The sequence below is a fragment of the Sceloporus undulatus genome, chromosome 2 (genome assembly GCF_019175285.1).
Source record: "Sceloporus undulatus isolate JIND9_A2432 ecotype Alabama chromosome 2, SceUnd_v1.1, whole genome shotgun sequence".
Taxonomy (NCBI): domain Eukaryota; kingdom Metazoa; phylum Chordata; class Lepidosauria; order Squamata; family Phrynosomatidae; genus Sceloporus; species Sceloporus undulatus.
Genome location: NC_056523.1, coordinates 316,825,760 through 316,845,294, shown reverse-complemented (window position 1 = coordinate 316,845,294; position 19,535 = coordinate 316,825,760). Strand labels below are relative to the sequence as shown.

At 40.7% G+C, this 19,535-nt stretch overlaps 1 protein-coding gene across 1 annotated transcript in view; it reads left to right on the top strand.

The window, feature by feature from the left end:
• DCC (DCC netrin 1 receptor) overlaps window positions 1–19,535 on the top strand; it is a 401,229-nt gene that overhangs the window by 358,258 nt on the left and 23,436 nt on the right. Inside the window, exon 21 of the mRNA XM_042447857.1 lies at window positions 9,219–9,431. Coding sequence (XP_042303791.1) covers window positions 9,219–9,431 — 213 coding nt within the window. The remainder of the gene's footprint in view (window positions 1–9,218; window positions 9,432–19,535) is intronic.

The window sequence follows — 19,535 nt, the reverse complement described above, 5'->3', positions numbered from 1 at the left end:
TTCATGACGTCGTAATGGTGGCCCGTATGTGTATAGGGCACCGCTATTTTGTACGTCCTGGGGACGTACTAGGGTTAGGTGATTGCATAAGGCATGCACTTTCCCTAACCCTAGTATGTACCCAGGACGTATTTTACGCCCATTTGTAACGGGCCATAAATTTCCAGAAGACTGACTAACATGGATATATCTCCTCAGCCAGTATAATATTTTTCAGAGATTGGGATTTACTTTGTCAAAGTAACTTGTTCCTGTTACACATTGTAGTGTTTCAGTGAGTAATTCAAATACAACATTTAAAAAGTAATTTAGCATTAGTACATTAGTTGCATTCTCTTATTTTTGTTACTTTTTTAAAAATAGGAATGATATGGAAATGGCTTAAAACTTAAAAAAAATAGTTAAAATGTCATTAAAGGTAGCTTTGAAAAGTAAGTAGAAAATGATCCTTTTTACACCAGTAGCTTTTTTTCCCATTCACTGCATTATTTTTGAGATGTTGCTTCATTATACCCTTGTTACCAAAAAGGTAGTTATTTTATTTAAGTTTAAATCTGTCCTTCCAAGCACTGATTTCAGTGCATTCTCTAGCAAAGGAGTGAGAATCATGCCACCCTCCAGATGTTGTTGCACTGCAAGTTCTAGCAACTCTGGGTTGTATAGGCAATAGTGAGGAATGCTAGGAATTACAGTCCATCAACATCTAAAATCCCATCCCTGTTTTAGCATTTATTTAGATGTAACACTGCCACCTACCCCAAGACACAGTGGCTTGTTATGTGTACTGAACCTTTAAAATCCCCCTTTGAGAGCATTTGGTAAGATTTGTTTGGACCTTAGCTGGAATTTGGACAAACTGAGATTTACCATACCTAGAAAGCTCAATATGAGTATATTGACAGCCCTGCTTTACTTTTTCAAACAGCTCTGTATTGCATTAGGCCTTAAGCAAGTATCCACTTTGAATCGGATAATTCCAAGGTTGGGCAATATCACTAGCAATAATTTATCTATAGATTACAACCCTATAAGACAAGAAGCAGAACAACACATTTATTCTATGGCCAATGCCTACAAATGACCTCTATTTTCCATGGTAGCTTCTCTCCAATGCCTCCAATTTGCTCTCACAAAAATATCCCTTCTGTTTTCGTGGGACTGAATAATCTGAGTCTGAGAAAGAATTGCAAATATGCATTTTAGATCAATGTTTGCTGCTTGGCAGAATCGCATTGAAAATACTGCATTTTAGGGCAGTATTTGCTTCTTGGTTAGAATCTCATTTGGGGTCAAAGTAAAATATAGACCCTTGTGGAAGGCTTTCATAGGCGGGGTACAGACCGCCGCTTTGCGGCGGTCTGCCGCCGCCGCCAGTAGGTCCGCAGGGGAGCCGGAGCCTTCACACGGCCCGACTCCCGCGCGGACCGAAAAAGAAGCTCCAAAATGGAGCTTCTTTTTCCGTCGCGTTTGCAACGTAGCGAGGCGCCAGGGGCGCGCTCGCTACGTCACAAGCGGCGCGACACGTACGGATGCCCAGCGTCCGATACACAAAGATGGCGCCGGCCATGTAGAAGGACCGGCGCCATCTTGTACGGACGGAGTCCGTACTAGGCCCAGGGGCGTCTATAAGAGACGCCCCTTTTTTAAAATGGGACGTCCGGAGGACGTCCCAAATGGCGGTGCAGAAAGCACCATAATAATGAAATGCCTGCAGATTTCACCTGGCTGTGCACTTTTGACTTGAGTGCTTCATTCTGCCGAGTCTTCTGTGTTGCATCAGCTTTTGCAAAGCAAGAGAACTATCAGTCAGAGTTCAACAGCCTCTTCTCATCACGAAGATAAGCACAGAGCTTTTTACCTCCAGCAAAACAATAATGTGGTTGGGTCTTGGGGGTTTTCAATCTGTGTTGCGTGACTGACTGTTAAGCTCTTGGCATTCTCAATAGTAGATATTAAGAGCCTTTTTACCTGCAGTGGATTAAACCACTTGTTTTAATATTAAGACATGCTTCTCATATTGAGATGTGCTTCTCATTTGCAGGGTTTTCTGTATTCTTAGGGCTCTGAGATTATAGCAGGCAAGCAGAGAATTGGGGATCCAGCTTGGAATTCAACAACCTTAAAATTTAAGCTTTCTTTGTTTAAAAAACAGCAGCAATACAAATCCTTCACACAGGTTTAGCCCATAATAATATAATGTGACATTCCTCCCACCTGGGAGAATTCCCCCCCTCACACACACACACACACACACAGAGAGAGAGAGAGTTTAAAAAGTCTATAACCTCATGCTAAGTCTTCAAAAATGCTTTATATAAAACAACAGTGCTTGATTTTTATTTATTTATTTATTTATTTTGCACAGTTAATGTAGCGGGTTTCATACAAAGCATCATCTATGAGAACATCATACTCCACAGTCTTTGTCTCCCTTTCCTTGATCCTGGGCAAGAGGCGTCTTCCATGACCCCTCTGCATGGGTCCTGGTTTCTCTTGCCAATTCTTTCCTTCAAAGCTGGGTGCTGATAGTTAATTCCTCTCTGAGGTTGACTAAAGTTGACAAACCAGCAACTCCTAGCCTGCAGTGTTCTTTGATCAATGTGTAATTTTCAATAACAAAAAAGTATGCTTCTAGATTTCTTTTTGCACAAAAACTGTATTTTTGTGTAAAAAAAAGAGCTTACCTTTTTTTTCATGCAACACCTCCCTCTCATTGTTTCCAGAAACACAAAGAGGCTAGGATCCTGTTGTTTACTCTGAGCAAAAGCAGACCCACAGAGTTAACCGCCGAGTGCTTGGTCAAGTAAACATATAGGTAAATTCAAGTGATTCAATGGGATTATTGTAGTCAGATCTAACAGTATGATTTAGGCCATGGTTCCTTTGTTCAAAACTGATGTGTTTTGCACACATTGTCATGCCCTGCTTCCAGAACATGGAAAGGGACTCTGACTTGGAGACTGAAGCAGTAGACTTGCTGGGACATGCTAATAATCAGAACACAAGGAGGTTCTAGAACCGCACATCTCAGATACAGACTCAGTGAAGTACCAGCTCTGGCAGAGTTCTGTCCATTCAGATACAGATAACAACTTACTCATAGCTACCTTCACCAAGTGGAAACTACAAAGGGAGTGTTTGAGGAGGTCTCACAGGATTTTTAGGAAGCAGCAATTAATTAGGCAACTGCTGCATTGAGCTGCTGATCCATAAATTCACAGCCCTGCCCTCCAGGCGTTGTCTCAGATAATCTGATCTACCTGGCTCCTTGTAGTGTTCCTGAACTCTGTGCTGTTGACTTCAGGTACCATTTACCTGACTTGCTTATTGTTGAACTCTCTTGCCGGACTCGAAGACTGTGAATGAACTCTGTTTGGGACTTAAGGCTTTTGCTTTTTAATGAAAGTAACTGCTGTACTGAAAGCTGCTCTGTTGTGTTGTTTGTCATTAGCAGGTGCCATGTTTCTGCTATCAGTTGTGTAGCAACAAGCCTTTCTCTGGTTGCCTGGACTGTGTTTGGACAGACATGCTCACACACACAATATTGTTTTCCTACCAAAAATGTGTGTGTTTTTCACTCACCCTCATACCTTGCTACTTGCTGCAAACAAGAGTGATGAGCTTTCACACTGGAAAGGGTGCAGACTTCACAGAGATGTACAGATAAAATGGTTCAGGAATGCCCAAAGTACTCCATAATGTCTTCAGCCCTTCTAGGCTACTTTGCTTATGGGAAGTATTATTTAAACAGACTAAGGTGCGTTACAGAAGGGCCCATGAGGCGCCATCATTACGCGTGAGGGGCGGAACTTCCTGACGCGCTTGCCCCTTGCTCGTAATGACTACGTCAAAATGGCAGTGGCCATTCCACACGGCCGCCACCATTTTGATGTAGCGGACGCTCTGCGTCCGCACGTCGCGCCCCAGAAGTGAGCGCAATTTTTGCGCTCCTTCTTTGCAGCATCCGGGAACCGTGCTGTTTGGCTGCTGTGGTTCCCGGACACTGCAACCGGCGGCGGTGGCAGATCGCCGCTTCTCGGCGGTCTGTAACGGGCCTAAGATACTGGGGATAATAAGCTTCATGAGAGTGCAGGTTACACTGAGGCATAAAGAAAGCTTCTGGTATATCACTGACAATAATTTTAACATGATCTAAAACAAGATGGACAACTCTTGGGGTTTAGGAGGCTGAATTTCCCCCCACAAGTATACCTTAGGCCAATTCAATCCCCTGCCCCACTTCACTCTTCCCTCAACAAACCTTTCTAAAAGGTTTGCTCTAATTTATAATTGGGGGAAGAACTATATTAATTGTTCTGGCACCTGTTTTATTCAGATTATTCTTGGACTAATTATGAATCAGACCAATGGAAGTTTGCCCAGCTGTGACACAGTGTGCTGCAATTATGCTGTGACATTTTTATGAATCTGTATTTTGTATCCATGCACTATCTCTAATAAAAGGTGTGTCATTTTAACAATCCTGGTATATACGTGCTTCTTCCGTTTGAAGCAATTACTCATTATCAGGTCCTGCTGTGCAGGTACTTCAGGTACAAACCTGATGCATTTAACTTTATCCACTTTGGGCAAATGAAACACTCACTGACATGAATAAATGTATGGAAGTAATAATTTAACGTAGTTCCTGCCCCTGCCAGACTTGTAACCAAGCAACAAATGGACATGAAAATTGAACCAAATTCTTTCTCCTCTCCAGGTGGCCACTGAAGTTATGGCTGCATCATGTCAGAGAGGTTTAGCCAATAGTCATTACTATGTCCTAACCTGTAATAATTGGGAGGCAATTACCTACCTGCCTACAAAATAAGTTTTCTTTCTCTATTTTTTCTCCCTTTTCTTTCTTTCTATATATTTATTTTCTGAATGTCTATTACTTTGATTGTAAAATAGATTGTTCATGTTAACAATAATAAAAGGGGGGGGTTAGAGAAATAGGGAGTCAAATGGGGGTTTTGTTGTGTGTGACAAATGCTTCCTATCAATTCAAAGGTATAACCATGTTAATCTGAAAATCAGCATGCACAGGGATCTTGTAGCACCTTTGAGACTTAACTGAAAGGAAGAAGTTGGTAGCATGAGATTTCATGGACTTCAGCATACTTCCTCAGATTCGTGTTCAGCTTTCATTGTCCTTTTTGCCTGTAATTTATACATTCATCCCTAAACCTTGTACCCGAAGTTTCTGCATAGCAGGTCCTGATAATGAGTAATTGCTTTAAACAGAAGAAACACAATGCAGTCCATTCCATATCTATTTAATCTGTGGGAGATTAAAAACAGATTTTTAAATTATTGTCTTGTGATCATAGAATCATAGAGTTGGAAGAGACCACAAGGGCCATCCAGTCCAACCCCTTGCCATGCAGGAAATCTCAATCAAAGCATCCCCAACAGATGGCCATCCAGCCTCTGTTTAAAGACCTCTAAGGAAAGAGACTCCACTACACTCCGGGGGAGTTTGTTCCACTGTTGAACAGCCCTTACCTTGGCTGAATCTTCAGGCTGCTGAATATGAAAGAAATGAACACAGGGCTGGCCCCAGGCAATAGGATCTCAGTGGACTCTTCCCAAAGACTGTCCCATTCCAGAAAATTAGCTGGTAGCAGAGGCAGGTAGCTATGTGAAAATATTTCACATTTGCCACAATGATCTGGAGTGCAACTACATTATATAGTCAGTGCTATATAATTTGAAATGGTGACTCATTGCTATCTACTACAAAGAAGAAACATCTAGGGCAGGTAACACAGACAGTGGGTGGATAGCTGGCATGTGTGAGAATTCTATGTGTTGTTTAGATAGGTAGATTGATTTAGAGTATTTATATCCTGCTCTTAAGCCAAAATGCCGTCTAGGACAGCTTATAAATTTAACAGTCTCCTGCACTCAGGTTTATAATCTAAATATGACATGACACATAAGGAAAAGAGGAAGGATTAAGTTCTGCAGATGCTGGCTGCTCTTCACTCCCTCAAAGGCCAGAGAAATAGCAGTTGGAGTGTGGAGGTAGGGCCTCTCACCAGCCACTGGGCCAAGGCATGATGGTGCCTGACTGCTCTTTTCTGAAGATTATGACATTGATCTTTCATGCATACAAGGGTGAAAACAACACAAGTGTTATCCAGGATCCTATGATTAGGCAGAGTGAGGCAGCTGAATCAGACAGCAGATTTTGGTTGGTGTCAAACCACAGCAAATTATTACTATTTAGTGTGTTGCTATTTTAGTGCTACAGAAGGAGGAGAGGTGCTTAAAAGGGGTTTGTGCCAAAGTAATCTGTATGGCATTTGATGTTATGGACCTTTATCAGGATAGGTTGGGAAATTTGTCCTTTTCTACTCCACTGGAGGCAGCAAAATTGTGGCTCAGTCCAGTCTAGCACTGACTAGTAACAGCTTGCAAGGTGCCATCTGAAAATCTTCACAGCCCTGCATTATGTGACTCTTTTGATCTGCCTCCTCACTGAAAAAGAGAGGTAGCTGAACAATAGCAGTTGAAGTGTGGAAGTAGGGCCTCTTATGAACAGCCTGAACAGCATTGCTAGCATATTAAAAACCTGGGGGAGCACACCCTTCTACCAACATACTTAAAATGGAGTTCCAGTAGGGAAAAAATAGCCAGTTGGGTAATAGTGTGAAAGAGCTTTCCTGGTTCATGTTCACAGCCAATTTGTGACTGGTGGATCAGGGATAGAAATGTGACTGGTGCCCTCCAGCTGCCATTGCAAAACCAAGTAAAACCATCTGCAAGGAGGTACACAATACATCCAGTATGTCATAATCCACTACACAGCAAGCAAAACGTTTGGACATGGAGGCACTAGATACCTCCAGTATGGCAGCTGCCATTGCACAGGCAACCAAAACAAGGCACTGGGTGTTTCCTGCAACAAGGCACTGGATACCTCCATCTGCAACATCCAGAATACAAAACAAAACCCTCTTTACATTGGCATGATAATCCAGTTAACAAGAGTTGGCCTTGGCCTTGTAAAAGAAAATGAAATCCAGAGAGAGAGCAATTTGTGTTTGAAACAGGGGCCTGCAATTTGAAAAGAACTTCTCCTTTCTTTGTCAGTGGGAATAATCATGCACAGCATGAACAACACTGCCAACAGTTGTATCCCATACACAGAAATCATTGTGGAGAAATAAGTTCCATTGATTTTGTGTCTAGCATGGAGATGCCAGTTGAGTTCATGTTTCTGGTTTGGCACTGAGCCTGCTATTGAGAAATGAAAGTGCTTGGGCTGTTCCTACAAGTCCTCATTTACACGGAAGACTCCTGACAGTAGGATAGCCTCAGTTTATACATGCAGCTCTGGTTGATTATTCAGATCACATAAAAGTTTATCCTGGATACAAGATAATAAAGCACAAAGCAAGAACTCTGGCAATATTACAGCTCTCTCAAGAAAAAATTGATCTGAAGGTTGTTTAAAGAGAGATTAAACAACCTCTTTAGCTATAGTGCTCATCAGAAAAAGCAGTCATTGTAATGACCTAACCGTCTACACAAAGGATCCAATTCACAGGAACTTGTCTCACTGTCTTCCTTAGCAATGGCTGCTATGCACAGGCCTTTGTCTGTTTTTGCAATAATTAAATCCAAGGATCCAGCTACTCCAATGAAAAGTTAAGGCCAGTTAATTTATGCATGTACAAATTCATAAATAATTACCCCATAAGTTCCTGGACTGATTCTAATTCTGCATGAGAACAGTCTAAAGGATGCAAATAGTGTTTGATTCCATTTCATTGCATATTATGACTTACTTTTCAGACAATTTCCAGGAAAAAATTTTTATCTTCACCCCCTCAAGTCAGATTAACTCTTCAAAGTGAATCAGAGTGAACCTACTAAATCAAATACTGAGTGAATACCTATTTAAATCCCATTGATTTAGTAGGTCTGTTCTAATAATTGGGACTAGCTACTGGGCTTAAACCATAGTATTGGTTGCACTATATTTAACAGGCTTAAAATTTCATCTCTCTCATGCCCCTTTTTTATAAGGCTCAAGAGAATTATTGAGTTGGACAAGAGATTTCCACAGCCTTGGATTAGGGGCTTTATTTGTGTGTCCAGAAACTGGGAGTGAAATAGATTCAAATTCAACAACAATATGCTCAATATCCCCTTGTGATATGTAAAACTTTTGACCTGAATATATCCTGAGTATTGCAAGCTAGGCAAACTGATATTTGGGGGTAGAGAAATCTTGTAGCACCTTCGAGACTAACTGAAAGAAAGAAATTGGCAGCATGAGCTTTCGTAAACTTCAGTCTACTTCCTCAGATGCATGGACACTGGGGGCAGAAATAGAACTTAGAAATCTTTTGACAGATCTTTAACTCATTCCCATTGTGAACCATCATTCACTAATTACAGATGAAGATGGCACTTCCAAGAAATAATTATTATAATTATCAATGTTTCAGTTGTTTAGAATTCAGTTAGTGTCTTATGACTACATAAATTATCCTACGGAAGGGGTTGGACATCTTTTGCCAATGCAGAATGACCATATTCAGCTCAAGGCTGTGGAAGTGGAGTTATGCAAACAGTGCTATCATGTATGGGTGTGCATACACATTTGGCATGGTTGTGTATGATATGCACATAGGTTGTGGATATATGGTTATGGATACTACACATTTGGTTGTGCTTTCAGGTCAGTTCTACAATGTCACAGTTTACCAACAAGATGACACTGTATAGCTGATATGTAGTTCTGTGTTACATTAAACTGTTGCTGAACATAAATAATTTTTATATAGATATATAGATATCTATAGCCATCTATTGAAAATCTATATCCAGCTATTCAAGATGAGTTGTGAAAATTCTAAATGCAAGTTACTGCTGGTAGCTGCCATATCTGTGAAGTTTTAGTCTAAACTTAAACTTTTGCATGAATTTAAAGGAGCTATCTAAGGTTCTAAACCTATTTAGTGCATAAGATTTAGTACTTTAGATAACTCCTTTAAATCCAAATCGGATCCCCAACCATCTTACATGAAATCCATCTGCCTCAGTGAAATGCGCCATACCCCTAAAAGAAAGGTCCAGTTCCTCGAAAAGCCTCAGTATCAGGGCATGGAATGTGACAGATAAACAAGAATATATATGAATTTACAATTTAAGTGGGATTTCACTGTAGCTATATTTCCTCTCCACTTATCTTCTTACAGCAGTGAGCGAAGCACCAGCCCCTCAGCAGACATCCATGTTACCACAAGCACAGCCTGAACATCCCAGCAATGAGGATGCTCCAAGCAGGACAATTCCCACAGCATGTGTCCGGCCTACACATCCTCTCCGCAGCTTTGCTAACCCCTTGCTACCTCCGCCAATGAGTGCAATAGAACCGAAAGTCCCTTACACACCGCTTTTATCTCAAACAGGTGAGTGCATTCTTGAAACTATTCCTCAGAAGACATCTAACCTTTCTTTGTACTGAATAGGTTCTCTATGATACTACTCATTTCTCTCTATCATGACCTTTCCAGTATTATCACCCATGAGCAAAATGGCAAATTAATAGAACTTGAAAACTGGTTGCTATTTCACAGCTTGAGGGGTGGGTGGGAAGTAGACACATTACTCCAAAACGTCATATGATGAATTTAGCTATGGGTTCTGCTCATATGTCTGAAAACATTGGACAGTTTTTCAGAATTTGCTGGCTCAGTGTTCCATTTAGCATCTTCCAAGCAAGAAAATGGACTTCCCAACATCCTATTCTCCCTCATAGCCCTTCATATGCCCTCAAACCTGCTTGGAGGATTGTGCATCCACATCAAAACAAGGTTGTCAGTGCAGGAGGGGAGAAGGAAGGAATCTATTCTATCATAGGTATCCATCCTGCTGGTAGATGAGACTGAATGCAACCTTCTGGAATGTAGTTCTGAAATCTAGTTAGAAACAGCCAGTGAAGGCCAGAAACATTCCTAGTATTTTCAGTAATATAGAAAGTGTGTGCATAGGGAACTTGATATAGCATAGTGGCTACAGTAGTTATGAGAATGTGCTATGAAACAGCGAGAATTTGGTTGAAATGTAAACTTTACCGTGAACCTATAAGGTGTTGCCAGGCATGTCAGTCTCTCTTCCATATCTGTATTCTGCATAATAATATTAAGGGGGCAGGTGTTGCTTAGTGATAGAACACATGTGTTGTACAAAGAGGCTAAGGCTCTGTTTAACACTGGCAGAACACAAAGTTCTGCTTGTATACTTACACAGATGGGATGACAGCAGCCATGGCAGATGGTAACATGACTGGTAGTTTCCCAGCCATTCCAGAAGCCATTCCAGGACTGTTGTGGTAGTCAATTTGGCCATGGGAAAGGTGCCTACATGCCTTTGCAAAATGGGAAAATAGTTTTCCAATGAGACTGTTGGGTATTTCCTTAAGCAAGTGTGTAAATGGTACAGCTATTGGTGTAACCAAGAGATACACTGGTGTAATGCCCCAAGAAAATTCCTGCCAAATGGCATGTTAAAGCATGGCAGGGAAAGGCTTCCATATGAAAGCACTGTGAGCTACTGCAACCCTGAACTCCAATCCCATCCAAAGTTTTCTTGCTTATAGCCCACTGCAACATGCATAGCAAAATACAATACAGAGAAGTAACTATTAACATGGGCAAATGCATAATATGTTATATTAAATAATAATGTAACCATTGATTCACTCTGGAACTGGCAAGTTGGCTGCATCCTCAAGTGCATAATTGCATATGGAGGTACTGGATACCTCCTCACACACTGGCATTAAAATGATGTAAAGAGCATTTATAACTGCCTATGTCACCAACAGGTTCCCAGCCATTCAGTATAACATCTTATTTCTAAGGTGTGTCTTCCATCAAGTTCAAGTGAGGCCATAGAACTGGATGCAAACTTTGGTCTAAAAATTTCAAAAGCCCTCCTCATATGTGATGAACAAATATAGTCTGCCCTTTTCCTGATAGTCCAATGGATTGGAAGAAAAAGGAAGAGGAAAAGAAGGTTTTGGCAAGAGGAGAAGAAAAGGGAAAGAAAAATTTAGCTCAACCCTGTTCCACTTTTGCTCTGCTCACTGCTGGCTCTGGGCCCACACACTGTTGACCTGAAGCCCAGAACAGATATGCAGCCTTCAAGAAAGAAAAAACTGCATTCAAATGGATGCACTGGTAGCCTTCAAGTTCTGATAGCTTTTCACTGACTTGCCTAGTCCATTTATCTCCTCTTATATTGATCACTTGTGAGTGAAATACAAACAAAAGGTACAAGTGCCCAAAAATAAATAATAATCACAAGTTACAAGTGAATCTTCTAGAACTGTATAGCATCCCCAAGAAGTTAAAATTTCATGGACATAAAAATCCACTTAGTCTCAGTTCAAGTCCTGCACAAAGGAGACTGTTTGAAAATGCTGAGATACACATAGCTGTTCTGTATTTTAAACTTGCTGAAATCCCTGACAGATAGGAATTACACAACGAATGAGGAGAAACACCCAGCCACGTTTTTCACTTCAAACATCTGCTATCCATCACTAAATAATCCACTTTTAACAGTAGACAGAAGGCCTGAAAATCCCATATATCAAGGGGAGGCTTTTTAAAAATCCTAACTGGTACTGACTAAATCTTGAAATCCACGGTCCCATTTTTTTCTGAACTAAGATGTATTCATCCTGCTTACCTTATAAGCAATCATTGGTATTTCTGTGGGATATTGACTCCACAACACAAGATGTGTGTAAACCTGGCTTTTGCATACCAATGTAATGTGGAAAGAGCACAAAACAAGTGTGTTTTCTTCTGCTCTAGAGACTAGGACATGGAGCAATGGATTCAAACTACAGGCAAAGAGATTCCACCTAAATATTAGAAAAAATGTCCTGATGCCTCTTGGCTGTGAGTATGCTGCCTTGGAGAGTGGTGGAGTGTCCTGCTTTTGAAATGTTTAGACAGAGGCTGGATGGCCTCTTTCTAGGGTGCTTTGATTTTGTCTTCCTGCATGGCAGGGGATTGGACTGGATGTATTTTGTGGTCTCATCCAGCTCTATGATTCTCTGAAAAGCTTACGTGCTCCATGGAGTGGGAAAGAAACCACATACATCAGTGAAGTGGTGCATACATAACTCACATCCACTACCCTGTTCACTTCTCCGCATGCCTGAGCAGTGGTTATCCATGAACAAAGCAACAGGCATAAAGGGGTCAGTTACTTCCATGAGGCATGATCTAACTTAAATGAAATGTTTTTAAGTGTCATGGATTGCAACAGGTAACAGGGTAGTTCTTCTAATGTCTGTGGTATAAACCATCTTCTGCTTCCCTCCCCACTACCACCACCACCAGACATTACATGGGGGATGCTGCTGCCTGCCTCACCATTTTCACTTGTGACAGTTCACATGCATCCGGCCACTTGTTCTGCCATGCTAGCAGATGAGGTACTCTTCTCCCCATAAGAAGAGACAACAGTGCTGGTTGAAAGAGGAGGCAGCCTACAGCCTACAGTTGTGTGTAATAGGAATGTAACGAATATATATAATTATTCATTCACAGAACAACAACAACAAAATCAGGAAGAATAACAGACCAATGAGCATTTTATGCAATTGTCTTCTGATATCTGATGTCCCAAAACGTTGTTCAGGAATTATTGTTTGGGGAAAATACCTAGGCTGAGAGCTTGCATCAGCCGATGTAACTACAATGATGGAGCTCTGTCAACATAGTTTCTTCTGCCAATGTTGCCTCATGTAAACCTACCCCATAAGACCAACAGTGCCACTATTGAAGGATTTCTAAGACTCTTGTGATCCATATACCATGAAATGATAATTGTAGTACTTTCCTAGTCATGGGACACATGGAGACAAACAGCTTAAGGGACTCCTTGGAATCCTGCAAGGGCAGAAATGCATTATGTGAATTGCTGCAGATTTTTGCACATTCACATTAGCAGTTAATTGTCTTCACTTTCTTGCGCAAATTTGCACCTATTCACCCTTCCTCTGCCAAAAATGGTGAAGTGAACCGATGGCCACAGGTGTGACAATATGTATCCTCAAGGATACTTGCAGATACACAAGCAAAAAATTGCAGTTCCTTTTTCTGCAGAGTTTGAAGAGGTTTTCACACACCACCCCTGCAAAAAAGCCCAGATTCTTCTGAATTGCATGTGGGGGGGATGAAATTCTATTAGAAAACAATGACTATTTAAATGAAGTAGCCAAGCCCCAAGAAAGCATCACAATAATCATTTCTCAGTGCCCTGATCTACAACATCTTGGAATCTCTTTGGTTGGTGCACAGCCTGAGTTAAGAGCTTGAGTTTGGGGATCATGTTGACCATAAATGTCAATCCCAAAAGTTATGAGGTTGTAAATCTGGTTTATGATCTTGTAAATACTGAACAGGATAGCAGCTGTGGTTATGGGCAAAACCAAAACAAACAAACAAAGTGTTTTCTGTACAGAGAATAGTTTCCTGCAAAGAAAACACTGTTTATCTCTGCAGAATAATTCCTCCACAACATTTTCAAGACATTAAAAAATCATGAGAATTCTATATATAGGAATAGTTCTTTTCTCTCACAACAGCAGGAAACTACCATTATTATCCATGCTTCCATAGGATTTACAACCCTAGGTTAAGGATTTACAACCCTAGTGTATGACAATGACCTGGAAGTGAAGGTTAAGAGGTGATACGATAGTCCATGGATTCAAACTACAGGCAAAGAGATTCCACCTAAATATTAGAAAGAACTTCCTGATGGTAAGGGCTCTTGGCAGTTCATATGCTGCATTGGAGTAGCGGAGTATCCTGAGGTTTTTAGACAGAGGCTGGATAGTCTCTTTCAGGGGTGCTTTGATTCTGTCTTCCTGTATTCAGGGGTTGGACTAGATGGCCCTTGTGGTCTCTTCAACTTTATGATTCTATGATTCAAAGTGGCCATATTCTGCCCTCTGAAATCCAGATCTAAGCTGGTCAGTACTTGAAGGCCTGGCTTAAAGGAGGGTGACTTTCCAAGTCACCCCTCCAATGGTGCCTTACTTCTCCTTTGAGCTGGGCCTTAAGGTATTGGCCAGCTTAGACCTGGCCTCCAGAGCGCAGAATATGGCCACTTTGAATCAAAGAATGCTTGCAGAATTCCCAGGACCAAAGGATTTAAGAAACAAACTGTAAACAGCTGGCCACAGTAGCAACTGTACAGAATAACATATTTCCCACTCCCTCTGTTCGATCACTTAAGGCCTGGGGAGTGGTGTTGGCTTCATTACCAAAGGCTTAATGCAGTCCTAATGAATGGGATTCTAAAGCACTGGTTGTATGTGGAGCATTGTACAGCATTGTACATTGCACAGCATTACTTGCTTCTCATTCTCTTGCTTGGTAAGAAGACTAGAGTTAGGCAAATATCTGATGGACATACCATTCATATCAGATAACCATGTTTTCAGGAATACCTTTTATGTTTAAAGCCATTTCCTGAAATTGTATATGACATTAACTGCATTTGAAAATTATTTTTGAAAAGTACATTAAATAAAAAAGATTATTTGCATTATTTGTAAAAAGAATTCTATGTTCCTTTCATTTCCTCTGTTTAGCAAAATGACTCAGATTCATGAGCCTATATCTGAAGTTCATGTTTGGTCTTTCTGTTCCCTGTTGGACACAGACAATTCCCTTTGCAAGTCATGGTCACAGACAAATAATTGGTTTGGCTTAGTCTTCTTTCAGGTTTAATCTAAAATGTCTCATGGAGCATGTGTGGAGCTTATTGCATTATAGATCTAACATAAACTCTACAAAGAGCTGGAGAACAGAAGTTGTTCTCCCTCCTTTTCTCTAGAAGTGAAAATTTCCTTTTGAGCAGTTGAAATGATTGGTGACACTTTAAACAAACCAGGATTGGGCTTCCATTTATCTTGTGTAGCTGTTATATGTGTGTGAAAAGAAAGAAAATGTGACCTTTCAAAATGACAGAAGTTGTATATATACCTATGTCTGCATCTGCACTGCAGAAATAATGCAGTTTAACACTGTGTTAAATACCATGGGTGAGTGCTATGGAATCCTGGCATTTGTAGTTTGTTGTGACACCAGAGCACTTCAATAGAGAAGGTTAAATAACTCACAGAACTACAATCCCAGAATGACATAGCATTAAGGCATGGCAATAAAAGCATTGTTAAACTGCATTATTTTTGCAGGGCAGATGCAATGTCTACTAGCAAAGGTACCCAGCTTCCCATGGCTTGGAACAACCCTTAGAAGGATACACTGAAGCCTTCATGGAAGGGTAGCAGATTGTCAGAGCTGAGCACATCATGCCTTCTCCAATTAAGTAAAGTTGACAGGCCACTGCCATGGTGGACTCCTATATGTCTGTGAGCAGCCTCTCCATGCCTGGGAAAGCTACCCCACAGAAAGAAGTAATCCTATGCCTTTCCCTCAGACTCATCCCCATCCCCAGCTTCAACTTACATTGGCTGAAAAGCTATATACTGGCCAAGGAATCTCTGCTATATAGTGGCTGAAGATGTAACACAAAGGTTGTTGTTATGTGCCTTCAAAGTTTTTTTTACTTATGGTGATCCTAAAACAGACCTGTCATAGAGTTTTCTTGGCAAGAGTGGTTCAGAGGAAGTTTGCCATTGCCTTCCCCTGAGGGTGAGAGCATGTGAGTTGCCCAAGGTCCCCCAGTGGGTTCCATGACTGGGAACTGGGAAGTGAACCCTGGTCTCCAGAGTTGTAGTCCAACACAAACCACTATGCCACATTAGCTCCCATAAAGACAGATTAAAATGCAATTAATTGAAATTAAGAGATACGTTTTAAGAACAGATAACCCACTGTTGCATGTCTCCAAGATCCCCTTTGCATAGTAACAGACATACCTTCTTTTATTTTTATAGACTTATTATATCACAGAGTTATATCTTTCACCCTTTTGGACTGTCATAACTTAACATAGGGGTGGAATTATATTTCGGATGAAAAAGCAGAGTTTGAGAAAAGGAATCATATTGCTAACTCATGGGATAAAGGCATTCTCCAATGAAATTCAAAAGGAAATAAATCTGTGCTTTATAGATTACAGCAAAGCCTTTTATTGTGTAGATCATGACAAATTATGGTTCTATCAAAAAGAAATTGGAGTGCCACAATATCTGATTGTCCTTGTGCACAACCTGGACAATCTGGACAAGAGACCACTGTCAGGATACAATATGAAGAAACAGATTCATTTGCCATTGTCATGGGGGTCAAAAATGACCACATTTTCTCATGCTATCTACTTAATGTATATGCAGAATATGTAATATGGAAAGCAGGATTAGACCCAGAGGAAGCAAATATGAAAATTGGGTGATGTGACTTCATACCAAAGCATCTGAACATTAATTTTGAAGTACCCAAAAAAGCTTGGAGTATTTCACTGCAATAAACCAACATGGTGTAGTGCTTTGAGTAGGGATGTAAAGAATATTCTCCAAAATTCGAAAATTAGGAGAAATATGCCTAATTCGACAATTTCGATAACATTGTAGAGAGAAGAAATTTCTGAGCACTTCTCGATCAATGAGTAAGAATATTATTTTTAATAATATCAAAATGAAGGGAAGAGAGAGACTTTGAGCTGACAAATTCGACCTCCAGGGTTTGGGTATTTTACGTAAGAAACGCTACCATTCATCCTGGCTTTTACCAGGGGCTATTTCCTTTGTTAGTGTGATTTCCCCCCCCCATCTTTTCTCACTCACAGAACAAAAAGAGGGAGCCTTCTCCACTTTACACCATGCTCTGCCATTCAAATGCTCACAAAAGAGAAGAAGGAGGTGGGGATGTCAAAGGGGGATGTCAAATAATAATAATAATTTATGCCCAGCTCTTCAGCCAAAAGGCTATCAGAGCAGCTTACAATTTACTAGATATTTCCCTGCCCTCAGACTTGCAATCTAAAGGGACAAGAGACAAAAGGAGAAGCGAATGGCAGGGGAAAAGTTCAGCAGATCCTCATTTTCCCACATTCTCTTTTGTGAGGGTCACATTCTCTCAGCCTCATAGGCAGGACATGACCAATTCTCTCTGCACCTTTTCCATGGTGATGCTAAGATCATGCAATAGTAATAATAATAATAATAATAATACCCCTTATCCAAAATGCTGAGGACTAGATGTATTTTGGAGTTTTTCAGAGTTTGGTATATTTTTATACAGTATGTCTAATGGGATGTAAGGGGAGATGGGATCCATGTATGTTTCATATGCGTCTCATAGACATAGACTGAAGGTAATTTAATGCACAATATTTTAAAAATAATGTTGTGCTTCTGTACACTGAGCTTCAGCAAAACCCTGAGACCACTATTCCTTGTATAATTCAATAATTCAGTAATTGATCTAAACCTTCAGGATTCCCAAGTTTCCTTGAGTTGGGGTCAGACCAGATGTTCTCAGGATCAGTTTTGGGTTTTGGAATCATTTAGGTTTCAGAAGTCCAGAGAAAGGAGACTCAGACTCTACTCTGGACATTTCTCCTGAGAATGGACTCATGTTTTCAAAAATAGTCATTTCTGGATTTTTGCAACAACAAAAAAGATGAGGGTCTGTGATGCAGAAAGGCAAGAGGCTTCCTTCCAGCCTTATTTTTTCTCTTTTTTAAAATAGAATAGAATAAAATACAGTTAGCTGGCCCTTTTTCAGCATGTCAATGGGGGTGCTTTGATGGAAAGTTCCTGCATGGCAGAATGGGGTTGGACTGGATGGCCCTTCTTGGGGTCTCTTCTGACTCTATGATTTTATGATTAATTAATATATGGAATCAATCTAAGATGATGAATCGGGGCTGTGGAGTCCTATGGCCCTGCTCCAAGCAATGCTTGCTAGACTGCAGGCCCCATCATCCAGCAGCACCACAGACTGCTGGGAACTGCAGTCTAATAAGGCTGCACATTGCAGAAGTAATCCAGTTCAACAATACTTTAAAGCTATGGAAAATCCTGGGATTTGTAGTATGTTGTGCCACCAGAGCTCTCTGACAAAGAAGGCTAAATGTCTCACAAAACTACAATACCCAGATGTTGTTGTTGTTGTTATTTTCTTATAGCCCGCCTTTCTCCCAATATACGGACTCAAGGTAGTGATTTTCCATAGCATTAATCTATAGTATATCTTTCTACAATGTAGATGGACACCTCCATTACATAATTTGTTGGGGATGCTTTGACTGGGAGTTCCTGCATGGCAGAATAGGGTTGAACTGGATGGCCCTTGGGGTCTCTTCCAACTCTATGATTCCATGATTCTATAGCACTCTGAGCCTACTGTGATTTTAATTGTTTTTAAATGTATAACGTTTTAAAGTTATAAAGTCTTATAATGCAAGCCATGCACTGATGGACTATTGCACAATAATTTTGTATTGATTGATTTTATACCCTGCCTTTCTCCCAAACTAGGATTCTCTTAAAGGGGTTTGTTTATTATAAAAAGAAAGGAACGTATAATGGCTTGGAATTAAAAATTATGATAGATAGATAGATAGATAGATAGATAGATAGATAGATAGATAGATAGATAAGTCTTGGAATTAAAAAGTGTGTGTGTGTGTGTGTGTGTGTGTGTGTGTGTGTCTTAAAATTAAAAATCCCTCTTGGAAGTGGGAATGAAATGTTGTGTGGATGCAGCCTGGGTTCTTAGCTCAGCTCAGAAGTTGGAATACAGTGTCTCAAAGCATGAGCAGAGTGTCTCTGAGCATGAACAGAGTGGCTGCCGCTCGTTGCTCGTGCAGCTGCACTTTGCTTTATCGAGCTGAATTTATCTGATCTAAACACCTTCAGAGGAAGGACTCAGTTTGCATCTGCACTGAAAAAATAATCCAGTTTGATGCCACTTTAACTGCCCTTGGTTCCATGTTGTGAAATGCTGGGATTTGTAGTTTGTTGTGGCACCTGGCAGATGACTCAACAGGTCCTCAAAACTACAGATCCCAAGATTCCATAGCAAGAAGCCATAACGGAAGTTAAAGTGGTGCCATCGAGGTGTCGAGGGTAAACGCTCGACCCTCTTTTTGTGTCTTGGGGGGGCTCTTAGCCTCTCAAAATGGTGGCACTTAGTCTTGAACCCCCCTTCCCAAAATCCTGGCTACGTCCCTGGTGGGTCATACTGTCTCAGCTTGAGGGGCATCCCATGGCAAAACTCCTCTTTATGCCAAGAAAACCCTCGGTTTGTCCCATTTTCCAGTGACATCCTGATGTTGAACAGAGGTCAGACTATATGTCCTCTAGGACATGCTACTAGAGAGGTCCCTTCCTCACCACTACTCCCTTCTCCTTTTGTGTTCTGTCTTGTTAGATTGTAAGCCTGAGGGCAGGGAACCGTCCAATTAAAAGGATTGTATGTACTGCACTGTGTAAATTTGCAGTGCTTTATAAATAAAGGTTAATAATAATAATAATAATAATAATAATAATAATAATAATAATAATAATA